Source organism: Dryobates pubescens, chromosome 24 (genome assembly GCF_014839835.1).
Source record: "Dryobates pubescens isolate bDryPub1 chromosome 24, bDryPub1.pri, whole genome shotgun sequence".
Taxonomy (NCBI): domain Eukaryota; kingdom Metazoa; phylum Chordata; class Aves; order Piciformes; family Picidae; genus Dryobates; species Dryobates pubescens.
In genome coordinates this window covers 11,914,226-11,926,845 of record NC_071635.1, presented here as the reverse complement: position 1 = coordinate 11,926,845, position 12,620 = coordinate 11,914,226, and the positions used below count along the sequence as shown (strand labels likewise).

General features: G+C 45.8%; 1 protein-coding gene across 1 annotated transcript in view; it reads left to right on the top strand.

The window, feature by feature from the left end:
* Positions 1–12,620, top strand: part of SLC7A11 (solute carrier family 7 member 11) — a 67,360-nt gene that overhangs the window by 38,466 nt on the left and 16,274 nt on the right. The window contains exon 7 of the mRNA XM_009896727.2: positions 12,122–12,245. Within this exon, the coding sequence (XP_009895029.1) occupies positions 12,122–12,245 (124 nt within the window). The remainder of the gene's footprint in view (positions 1–12,121; positions 12,246–12,620) is intronic.

Below are 12,620 nucleotides of genomic sequence, written 5' to 3'. Positions count from 1 at the left end.
TGGCAGAGAAAGAGAGCATATTTTTTTGCTGGTATAAAATGCAAGACTGGTGAATAAAACACAAATGAAGGAAAGCAAAGGGTGGTTCATTCTTTACAGGTGCAGCAGACTGGAGGTTTAGGACTTCACAAACAGTTACTAACATGTGCCATGCCATCAAGTGTACTTATCCTTTAGGGCAGCATGGGCAAAACAAGAGAAGGAATATATTCCACTGGTTTCAGCTAGCAGAACATCCTATTTGACTTTCTCAGTCTTTTTGGATGACACACTCCAGGGGGTTGTCATGTTGGATTGCTCAGCTTTAATAAGTAGTGAAATTGCTGGCTTGCACTTAAGACATGTAACAGTCATATCAGAACAAGACAGTTTGGCTTTCTGCAGCATTCCTGTAGATGAGCACATCCTTTTCTCTGTGACTGCAGAATTTCCATCAGGGGGCTGTAGGTGCTTCCTGGCCAGGGAGTGCTCAGAGTCTTATTCCCTTGCACACCCTTTCTCTCTTTGTGATAACTGGTTTGTGTGTGTGCTTATAGGTGGACTGGTGTTCAGTGGGATTGTTTAGCCTGGAGAAGAGGAGGCTTAGGGCAGACCTTATTGCTCTCTACAACTACCTGAAGGGAGGTTGTAGACAGGTGGGAGTTGGTCTCTTCTCCCAGGCAACCAGCGCCAGAAGAAGGGGACACAGTCACAAGCTGCACCAGGAGAGGTTTAGGCTGGATGTTAGGAAGTTCTTCATAGAAAGAGAGATTGGCCATTGGAATGTGCTGCCCAGGGAGGTGGAGGAGTCACCATCCCTGGAGGTGTTCAAGAGGGGATTGGATGTGACACTTGGTGCCATGGTTTAGTGATCATGTGGTCTTGGGTGATAAGTTGGACTTGCTGATCTTTGAGGTCTTTTCCAACCTTATTGATTCTATGATTCTGAGACTGGGTTGCTTACAGTGCAGTTTATACTTTGATATTTGACTGTGAGTGTGTTGGAATCTGAAGTACACAGTGACAGTGATGTTTTACTTAAGAGAAGGATAACGTTAACAACCAACCCATAAGGGGTTTCAATCATTTAAATTCCAGTACAGCCTATATCCATGAACTGTAAACTAAGAGGATTTATATAAGATTATAATGGCTCCAGAGGAGCTGTGAAGTGAATAATCTGCATTTTACAAGTTGCACTGCTGTGGTCTATTATGTCAATCCTCATTCACTTGTAGCACTTGTTGTCGAGCAAGCACTGCTATTTGCATCTTCACCTTGTCACTGCATTGTGCTCACTGCCAAACAACAACAACAAAACTGAACTACATAATAACAGTGTTTAATTTTTGGTTTTGAAGTATGATGGAATGAAATGCCCCTTAAAAAGTGTCATTTTCTTATTGGCATTTGAAAAGATCTCACAACAATGGGGAGATCTCCTCCACAGATCATGAGAACAGGAGCACTCGAGCCTGACAAGAGGTTTAACTTCTGTGTGGGGTTATTTTAAAGCAAAGGAGGATTTGTTTCACCCTACAGTGTAGGAATGCCAGGTGCTTCTGGTTTTTTTTTCTTGTCTATTACAGGGAAAAAAACCACCACCAACAAAACCCCCAACTGCTAAGCAAAACCAGATAAAAGTAAAGATTCTATGTATTCTATGTATTTATCTCTAAAGAGCATAGGAGACCATGAAATTCCTTTTCCTTGGGCAAAACTTAATTAGAGGATGAGCTTCTTGTGGGTCATAGCACAAAATATTTCTAGAGATGTGGGAAGATAAGAGGAATCATGTTAGGATTGGTGCTTGGTGCTTTACTTCAGTTGCAGGCTATCCCAGATACAAGTAGGTCCCAACTGTAGGTCACCTGGGGATGGTGTTGATCATTGTCAGAGTCAGGATGCTGTCCTGGAGTGTAATGGATTATGTTCTTTCTGCTCCAAACACAATGATTTCCCCCCACAGTGGCCCAAATCCTGCCATCTCCTTTGTGGTTGTTTTGGTTACTTGAAACAAGCCTTGCAAGCACTTCTTCCAAGCTAACACAAAACTCTGTCCTGTTCCACAGTGCTGATGCTTTCTCTAGGCTCTCTCTGTTATGAAGGCTGGAGGTGGACTGTGTGCTATGGAGCTACTTTTTGAAGGTTGATTCTGAGTCAGAGACAGTGCAGTGAGTTCTGTATAAGCCATCATTACTACTTTTGATTCAAGATGTTTAGCATGGAACAGTCATGCACCATTGTTGGATGATAGGTTGGACGCGATGATCTTGAAGGTCTCTTCCAGCCTGGTCTGGTCCATTCCATTCCATTCCATTCCATTCCATTCCATTCCATTCCATTCCATTCCATTCCATTCCATTCCATTCAAGAGCATGCAATTGCAGCCTTAAAATCACAGAGAATCACAGTGACAGGGGTTGGAAAGACCTCCAGAGATCATCTACTCCAGCCCCACTGCTAGAGCAGGTTCACCTAGAGCAGGCTGCATAAGATCACATTCAGCTGGGTTTTGACAGTCTCCAGAGGAGGAGATTCCACAGCCTCTTTGGGCAGCCTGCTCCAGTACTCTTCTCAAAGTAGTTTTCCTTATCATAGAATCATATAATCAACCAGGTTGGAAAAGACCTCAGAGATCATCAAGTCCAACCTTTAACCTAATACCTAACACCTCCTGGAAACTAAACCATGGCTTCAAGTGCCACATCCAGTCCTTTTTTCAACATCTCCAGGGATGGTGACTCCACCACCTCTCTGGGCTGCACATTCCAATAGCAAATCACTCTTCCTGGGAAGAACTTTCTGCTCACCTCAAGCTTAAACTTCCCCTGGTGCAGCTTGAGACCATGTTCTCTTGTTCTGTTGCTGGTTGCCTGGGAGAAGAGACCAACCCTCACATTTCAGGAAGCTGTAGAGAGCAATAAGGTCTCTGAGCCTCCTCTTCTCCAGGCTAAACAACCCCAGCTCCCTCAGCCTCTCCTCTTCATGATCAGATGGAAGCTTCTGTGCTTTAGCTTGCAGCAATTGCTTGCTATCACTGGCCACCATTGAAACCCTAAGTCTCATTGAACATACTGCCCAAAAGCACTGAAAAAGATTAATAATTCTGGCTACTTCATGTCACTACCCAAACTGGAAGGAACTTAATTTGCAGAAGGGTTTCAGTACTACTTCTCTAAGAGTTTTGTTTAAGATTTCTCAGCTTGGACAGAGAAAAAGACAAATCCTGATGATTTTGGAAATATTGTGTATTTTTCTTCCTCACATAGTATCATAGTATCAGTCAGGGTTGGAAGGGACCACAAGGATCATGTAGTTCCAACCTCCCTGCCATGGGCAGGGACACCCCACACTAGATCAGGCTGGCCAGAGCCTCATCCAGCCTGGGCTTAAAATAAAGAAGAAAAAAAAAAAGAAAGAAAAAAAAAATCTGCTCTTCTGTGATTGTAGTTCCAGTATTACAAAGTTTTAGCAAGAGAGGATTTCAGCTTGGTCTCAAAACACTGAAAGTAATAAAAGAGAAAAAGCTGATACGCCCATTTGAACTCCACTCAAGTCCCTCCAGATACTGCATGCTCCAAAGGCATAGGACACAGACTCAAGCTGTGCCAGGGGAAGTTTAGGCTTGAGGTGAGGAGAAAGTCCTTCACTGGGAGAGTTGTTAGCCATTGGAATGTGCTGCCCAGGGAGGTGGTGGAGTCACCATCCCTGGAGGTGTTCAAGAGGGGATTGGACGTGGCACTTGGTGCCATGGTCTAGTAGTCATGAGGTGTTGGGTGACAGGTTGGACTTGATGATCTTTGAGGTCTTTTCCAACCTTATTGATTCTGTGATTTCTGGAGTTCTTTGTCAGAACTGAGGCATTTATGACAGAGTTATTTCAGTGTGCTGTATGTGCTGTCCCACATCTGTAGCCAGCCTGCTAGGCTATCCTTAGCAAGAGCCTCATTTCCTTGCTTTCTTCAGGGAAAACTATTTATCTGCTGGACTTCATGTCCCTTCATGGCAGCGCAGCATTGTTAGGACATCTCCTTTTAATTCCATTTAAGCTCTTTTGTATCTTTTTTTAAAATGCTAATGCTTGAAGGCACCCAGAGTCACCAATTTTTCCTCATTTTGAATTCCTTCAGAAGAGCCCTTTCTTGGTAAATGATATTTCAGTTTCCATGGCGCTCCCCATTCGGAGCAGCTGCTCCTTTCATCGCCGAACGGCGCGAGTTTCATTCACGCCGAAATATCAATGGCAGCATCCAGCAGCAAATTGCTCCTCTGTGATCCTTGGCATTGTGGAAGCTTTCCTGCTCAAAATTAAATGTCAAGGAATTTAGCAAGTATGAGAAACCTGAATCCTTTTGTGCACACACACTCACAGACAGACAGACGTGCGCTCCTCCCTCCGTCCCTCTGTGCACCTGAGTCTTCCCTTGTTACCGTAAGGAGTCATTAATATGGGATCAGTGATACTTCCTAAAAAGTTCAGCAGCAGGGCTGAGGAGGTGGTGCTCCCTCCTGTACCCTCTGCTAGAGCCAAGTGAGCTGTTTTGTATTCAGGCTGCCTGTTCCCAGGCTTTGAACTTGAGCAGCTCATTTTGGGAATGATAGCAGCCTCACCAGCCTGCTCCCTTCCATTACTCAAAGCACAGCTTTGCCATTTGCTGTGCCATAAATCAGGAACATATGTCCTCAATATAGACAATAGAAATACATATAGATCAAGGCAGGGCTCTGTTTCCATGCCAGCCCAGCTGCCTGCAAATGCATGGGTACTTGTGGTAGCATGGGAAGGGTGCTGTGACAGGCAGCATGGATTTTAGTGGGATTCCTTTTGTAACCACTGGAATCTCTTTCCCTGGCCATGACATTATTGTTATGTGGTAGCTGCTGTCTGATGGCTTGGGTTTCCCAGCTATGAGACCTGATCCACCCATTTTCCACCTCAGGTTCTCTTGTTTATGCTGCTAAATATTCCCTCCCAACTACTGCCAGTGCTCTGCCAGCTGCTGTCCTTGTGCTCCATGGGAAAGTGGCTCTGCAGGACAGCAGCTCTGCCTGCTTCTGTCTGCAGGGAATGTCAGGAGACTCTGTTTCCTGAGGAAAGTGATTCTGCCTGGGGAAAGAGGACTCTGTTCATGAACCAGGTGCTCAGGGGATTAATAATTTAAAACTCCTAGGAGAGCCCCCTGTAATAAATAAAACTACTTGTAATGCAGAATTACATCACACCCTTCTTTCTACATTGAAGTCTGGCAGTGAGGTAAGTGTCTGTCCAGAGCAGTGAAGAAGAAGTTGGACCTGTGATCCTGTTCTAGGTAAGGCAGCTTGGAGGAAGGGCTTTGAATCACACCTCTGCTCCACTTCCTTTCATTCACCTGCTAGGTACAGGCAGGAGTTCTGCTTTTACAGCCCAGTGTCAGGTTTGTGGTTATGGCTTCCCTGCCTCTAAGCAAGCACCATGAATTACTATTGCTTCTCATCATAATCTGTGCTACTGGCAGTGCTGTAAGCACTTCCAGCAAATAGGCCTCAAAAGAAAATAAAATGCTGGAGCTTCTGAAAGAGCAGAAGTGCTCCCTTCACCTCCCGGTTGAGTGGGAAATAGGCAATAAAAGTCAAATCTGAGTTTTGGGATCTGTGGCAGAAAAGGTCACAAACTTCCTAGAGTATGTGGAAGTTCCCCACAAATGAAACAAAGAGAGGATGTCAAAATCAAAGCTGGTGAGGGGTTTGGAGCACAAGCCCTGTGAGGAGAGGCTGAGGGAGCTGGGGGTGCTTAGCCTGGAGGAGAGGACACTCAGAGGAGACCTTATTGCTGTCCACAACTACCTGAGGGGAAGCTGTAGCCAGGTTGGGGTTGGTCTCTTCTCCCAGGCAACCAGAACCAGAACAAGAGGACACAGTCTCAAGCTGCACCAGGGGAGGTTTAGGCTGAAGATGAGGAAGATGTGATTGGCCATTGGAATGTGCTGCCCAGGGAGGTGGTGGAGTCACCATCCCTGGAGGTGTTTAGGAAGAGACTGGATGGGGCGCTTGGTGCCATGGTTTAGTTGCAAGTTCTGAGGTGCTAAATGCAGATCCTTTGCTAGAGGTCCTGAGATCAGTTGCTGGCTTCATTTCCAGGCACCTGTTCTCAAATTAAGTCTCTCAGATTCTCTGATAATGAATGGAATGGAATGGAATTAATCAGGTTGGAAGAGACCTTTGCCATCATCGAGTCCAACCTATCATCCAACACTATCTAATCAACTAAACCATGGCACCAAGCACCCTATCAGTCTCTTCCTAAACACTTCCAAGGATGGTGACTCCACCACCTCCCTGGGCAGCCCATTCCAAAGGAAAATCACTCTTTCTATGAAGAACTTCTTCCTGACATCCAGCCTAAACCTCCCCTGGTGCAGTTTGAGACTGTGTCCTATTGTTCTGGTGCTGGTTGCCTGGGAGAAGAGACCAGCCCCCTCCTGGCTACAACCTCCCTTCAGGTAGTTGTAGAGAGCAATAAGGTCTCCCCTGAGCCTCCTCTTCTCCAGGCTAAGCAACCCCAGCTCCCTCAGCCTCTCCTCACAGGGCTGTGCTCCAAACCCCTCCCCAGCTTTGTTGCCCTTCTCTGGACACCTTCCAACAAGCCAATATCTTTCCTAAACTGAGGGGCCCAGAACTGGACACAGTGCAATGCACACAACAGGAAAGAAAAGACAGCTTAGGACCTTTAGGTCCTTGGGAGGGGTGAGATTTTGGGTTATGTTCAATGCAAAGGCAAAGCTTGGCCTGATTGTTCCTATGTCTCTTGGAAACAGCAGTTTGCAAATGAGGCGATGTGAAGACATCAAATGCTGACACTTGATGGACGTATGGAAATCGTTCATCATGAGCTGACTGAGAAGTCACAGGGGATGAGTTCTATCTTGTTTCAAGTCTGTGTTCACTTCTCTTAGAGATCCTAAAGAAAAAAGTTTAAAAGGAAAAAAAGAAGCACCCATTTTGCTTGCAGTTTGTATTATTTCAGCAGTTCTGTGTACTGCCTCTTCCACTTGCTTTCTGGTTCCTCACAGTGCTCACTCACTTGCTGGACAAGTGACATCCATGGCTAAGCAGAGACAGCATGACTTATATTTAGTGTTGTAACCTCCCAAGTCCTTTGTGGTCTTAACTGTCATCTTTCATTTCTCCTGTGTTGGCTTAGTTTTCTTTGGGAATTCCAGCAATGTTATCCACCCCAAGCAAAAAGATTCAGGATCCTGCTTGAATATGAGGTGTCTCCCTAGCTGGAGTCCAAGTTTCAGAGGAATTCATTCTGCTCTTCAAAGAAAGGCTTCTCATAAAAGGCATTGGCTTGACAAGTTAGGGCTTGGGCTGTGGCATAACTAAGACACTCTGGTGAGATCTAGCTTGCCAACCTGAGTTGGAGCAGTGTGTGACCATAGGCAGGTTTAAATCTCTACTCAAATTAGGCAAATTGCCTTGTGAGAAGAAGGGAGTTGGTCTCTTCTCCCAGGCAACCAGCACCAGAACAAGAGGACACAGTCTCAAACTGCGCTGGGGAAGTTTAGGCTTGAGGTGAGGAGAAAGTTCTTCACAGGGAGAGGAGTTAGCCATTGGAATAGGCTGCCCAGGGAGGTGGTGGAGTCACCATCCCTGGAGGTGTTCATAAAGGGATTAGATGTGGCACTTGAAGCCATGGTTTAGTAGTCATGAGGTGTTGGGTGACAGGTTGTACTTGATGATCTTTGAGGTCTTTTCCATCCTCTTCTATGATTCTAAGCCCTCATTCTGTCCGGGGCTGTTGACAGATGTGCTTCTGCCTGGGACTTCATCTGGGAAGGTTTGCCTGGTAGGAGATGTTATGGAGAACAGCATTACCGTGTGCAGTTGGTACCTTTCTAGGTCTTCACTTTTAGCCAAGAGAGATTTTGTGTTAATTGGCTTTTTAGGAAAGCCTGCTGGAAAGGGCATTGCAAACATTTGAGAAGTTAATGAAATCTGCTGCCCTTCCCAGCACACTTGTAATGCAGTTTGACCCTATGAAGTCAGTTGGTCATAGACGACCCCTTTTATGAACTGTAACCAATTATAATCCAAACCAGTGACTGGGAAGTAAAGCAAGCAATTAGGCACAGCAGAAGCCTTATTCTTCTCTTGCTAGGTGTTAGCAAGCAAGAAGGTTTTTTAAATTACAGGCTGTGTCTGATTTTTCACTCTGTTCACCCAGTGCCATGCTGCTGGCTCTGGCCAGATGTCAGAGGTACAGAACCAAGGCATTGAAATGGAGAAGGGAGCCCTTTAATGCTCGCTCCAGCAGTAATGTCTGTGGAGCATGTGGTGGTGTAAATGAGAACACAGCTTAATAGCTGGCCTTTCCCTTTTTTTTTTTTTTTTTTTTTTTTAATTTAGTTATTTATTTCTTTCTCTTTGCCTTCACTTCTCCCCTGGAAAGTCACAATCAAAAGAAGATGAAGGGAAGTCACAGAATTCAATAGCGTCTGAGCGGCAAGCCCACAAACAGCAGCTCTGGTCTGCAGCATATGGCTGGAATACATTGGGAGGTAGTGAAGGGGGAGAAGAGGTGATCTGCTGAAGAGAACCTTCACCACAATAAACAAAATAATAATGGCTTGTTGCTAAAGGCAGCCGTTGCCAAGCCCTCTATTAACATTTACAAACACATGGATTCAAGAGGTGCTGTGATGATTCCCATCTCTTTTGTCTCTCTCTTCCTGGCTTTGATTGTGTCCTAGGAGGTGGCCTCCTTTGAAGTTTTGCATCCTTCTTTTCTCCTAACAGATGGGTGAGATTGTAATTTCCCCCACACACACATTAACATGGTGAGAAGCATTTGGTACCTTGGTGTCCTGTAGGCTTCCTTTTTCCCTGAAAAACATACATCAGAGATAAGGAAGTTTGCTGTTAGGGTCACACAATGATCAACTGGGAATGGCAAGGGATAGATTGGACTCTGTAATGCAGCTTCATTAAGCCAAGCCTATACATCTTTTGGCCTGAGTTTATTTAATTACCAGGATGCTCTTGCTGCTTCCTGTATTGCATTTGGAGGGAAGGGATGCCATCCAGAGGGGCCTTGACAAGCTGGAGTGGTGGGCACAAGCCAGTCTCATGAGGTTCAAGAAGACCAAGTGCAGGGCCCAAGTGTGGCCAGCAGGTCAAGGGAGGTGATTCTCCCCCTCTAGTCAGCTCTGGTGAGACCCCACCTGGAGCACTGCATCCAGTTCTGGAGCCCCTATTACAAGAGGGATATGGATGTGCTGGAACGTGCCCAGAGAAGGGCCACAAGGATGATCAGAGAGCTGGAGCACCTCCCCTATGAGGGCAGACTTGCCTTTCAGTTTTGTCTAAATCTCTCACCAGAAGCAGTGGCTAATAAGCAGCACTCAGAGGGGCTGTGTGCCAGTGTACAGCAGTCCTCTGAAGGTCTGCTTCTGCCAGGAGATGGATCAAGATGCAACCTGAGTGCTTGTTTCATTCAGAAGCCGAGGACTCGGGAGCTTAGAAGTCACAGCATCCCTTGTGCTGCTCCAGGCATGAGTTATGATCTGCAGGCTTTTTAATGAGTAGTGCTTGCTGACTAGTTCTGCCTTGTTTTGGGAGGGTTTATTCTTCTCTTGAGCTTTTCTTTTGTTCTTGGTATTACTATCCAAGGGGCATAGTGCTCTGCAGCATAACAAGGCAACAAAAACTATGAGGGCACTGGAGCATCTTTCTTACATGAGGAGAGGCTGAAAGACCTGGGGGTGTTTAGCCTGGGAAAGAGAAGCCTGTGAGGGGATCTTATCAATGCATTTAAGTACCTGAAGTGTGGAGGTCATGAGGATGAGGCTGAGCTCTTTATGGTGGTGGTCAGTGATAGGCCAAGGGGCAATGAGCACAGAGTAGAACAGAGGAGGTTTCACTTGAACTTAAGGAAAAACTTCTCTACTCTGAGAGTGCCAGAGCAGTGGAACAGGCTGCCCAGAGAGCTTGTGGAGTCTCCTTCTCTGGAGGCTTTCAAAACCTGCCTGGGTGCTGTCCTGTGCAGCCTGAGCTAGATGATTCTGCTCTCATGGGGGGATTGGACTAGATGATCTCCAGAGGTCCCTTCCCACCCCTACCATTCTGTGGTTCTCTGAAGGGCAAGACCTGCCGTGCTAGGAAAATGGTCCTGTTTGGAAGCAGGATTTGGGGGTTTTGCCCCTTAGTTTTTAATTGCCATTTTGTTTTGGAGGAAATTAGATCTGGATATAAATTAGAAGCAAGTAGAGCAGGCAGGTGTTTGGTGGGAGTTAGAATGAGCAAAGACTTGTTAAGTTTAACAGTGTGCTTTCAGTCACTTAAACGGTATGTGTGAAAATAGTTCACATTTCCTATCTTGGACTGGAAATAGCTTTATTTTAAGGTTGGAGTAAGTGCAGATTTATCCAATAGCTTAGTGGCTGAAGCATTCATCTGTGATGCAGAAGATTTAATTAAATTCTCCATTCTGAGAGGCTTTGAAACTATATAGTCTGACCTTGAATAAAAGATGCAGATTCAATTTTGTTTACACCCAGGTCAGGTAAGAGGCTTAACCAAACTGGTTGCAAAATAATCTGGCAACTGACCTACAAACCAATTTGTTGTACATGAATTATCAACACACACTTCTGCAGGATTACTTCAGCCAGTAAATTAGTGGTTCTGACAGCAGCACAACACTTGTATTCTGGGCTGTTTGTTCTGGTCTTTGCTGTTGCCTTCTCCATCAACAAGCACATCTTGCAAGCTGACTGGCTGCCCTCCTGCCAGCTGCTTTACTTGCACAAGGTAGCAATGGGTTAATGAGAGGAGATCTGAGGAGAGACCTTATTGTAGCCTTCCAGTATCTGAAGGGTGCCTGCAAGAAAGCTGGGGAGGGGTGTCAGGTAATGATAGGACCAGGGGGAATGGAACAGAACTAGGAATGGGTAGATTCAGATTGGATGTTAGGAAGAAATTCCTCACCATGAGAATGGTGAGACACTGGAACAGGTTGCCCAGGGAGGTGGCAGAAGCCTTATCCCTGGAGGTTTTGAAGGCCAGGCTGGATGTGGCTCTGAGCAATCTGATGTAATGTGAGGGGTCCCTGCCCATGGCAGGGGGGTTGGAACTGGATGATCCTTGAGGTCCCTTCCAACCCTAAGAATTCTCATCAATATGTATAAATATCTGAGGGGTGGGTGTTGAGTGGAGGGGCCCAAATTCTTTCCAGTGGTGTACAATAATAAGACAAGAAAGAACAGGCACAAGCTTGAACATAGAAGATTTCACCTCAACATGAGGAGAAACTTCTCTACAGTGAGGGTGATGGAACACTGGAACAGCCTGCCCAGAGAAGTTGTGGAGTCTCCTTCTCTGAAGACTTTCAGAACCCACCTGGACAAATTCCTGTGCAGACCTGAGTGATCCTGCTTTGGCAGGGGGGTTGGACCCCGTGATCTATGACTCTATTGATCTCTGGATGTCCCTCCAACCTCTAATGTACTGTGCTACTGTGTGATTGTGACTTCTTAGATTTGAAGCTGTACTGTGGTCAGATCCTCTTACACAGGTAGCCGTGCATCTGGGTTAACGGCAGGTGGCTTCTTAGGAGTGCAAGACGTGATACTGTTCCAGTTCAGAGGCTCCTTTCATCTCCACACAGACATAGCAATGTCAAGGATTTCTCTGATAAATAAGGAGTAGTAGTGAAGAGGACCTTTTAATTCTGACCCCCTCCCTGTGTTTGAGGAACAATACCAGACAATAATGGATCTTCCTTGGGCTTCCTGTCGGGCTCAGCTTGAAAATCAATATGAGTAGGCAGCTCAGGTGGGCCATGCTTTTTTAGTGTGGGAAGCTTATACAGGACTTGTAGGGGAAGCATGAGGACTACAACCTCTTTGTGTCCCCAGAGGACTCCTCCTTCAACTGGTTTCTTGCCTCTTCATTATAAACCTATCTGTTTTATCGAGATGGTTCTTGTTGAGCTGTGTTTATGATTTCCCCTCCCCACTGGTAGTTTCTAACAGCGATATTTTTGGGCTCACCAAATGTGCATTCACCATCATTAGTGGCTGCTTCTCATGTTGTTTGTTTCATGTTCAGGGGAATAGCAACCAGATTGCAAAATAATGAGCTACCTTGTGTATTTCAGAAACATACCCCTCGCAATATGCATTTCAATGATTATCGTCACAGTTGGCTATGTGTTAACAAACGTGGCTTATTTCACTACAATCAGTGCTGGGGAATTGCTGCTTTCAAAAGCTGTAGCAGTGGTAAGTTGCAGAAGAAAACCACCAAGCTATGTCCCTGCTGCAACAGTTGTGTCTGTTGACATGTTGTTATTTGCAGGGGACGAAACTGGGGAGGCGGCGGGGGTGGTGGAGGGGTTGGGGGGCACATGCAGTCAGGCTTTCTATGGCTCCTGTTTTACACCGTGCAGTAGCATCCCAGGGAACTCAGTCTGGGGTTTTTTTTGACTGCTGAATGGGATTGCACTTGAGGCCATCGACAGCACTGGTAATGTGATGTTAGACTGTATTTATTTACCTGATATTACAAAGTCAATAGGACTTGAGTTTTACAGCCAAGTACCTGCCTGAGGAATTCTGTGCTAAACTGGAGGCTGAGCTCCTGGGGAGCAGGATACA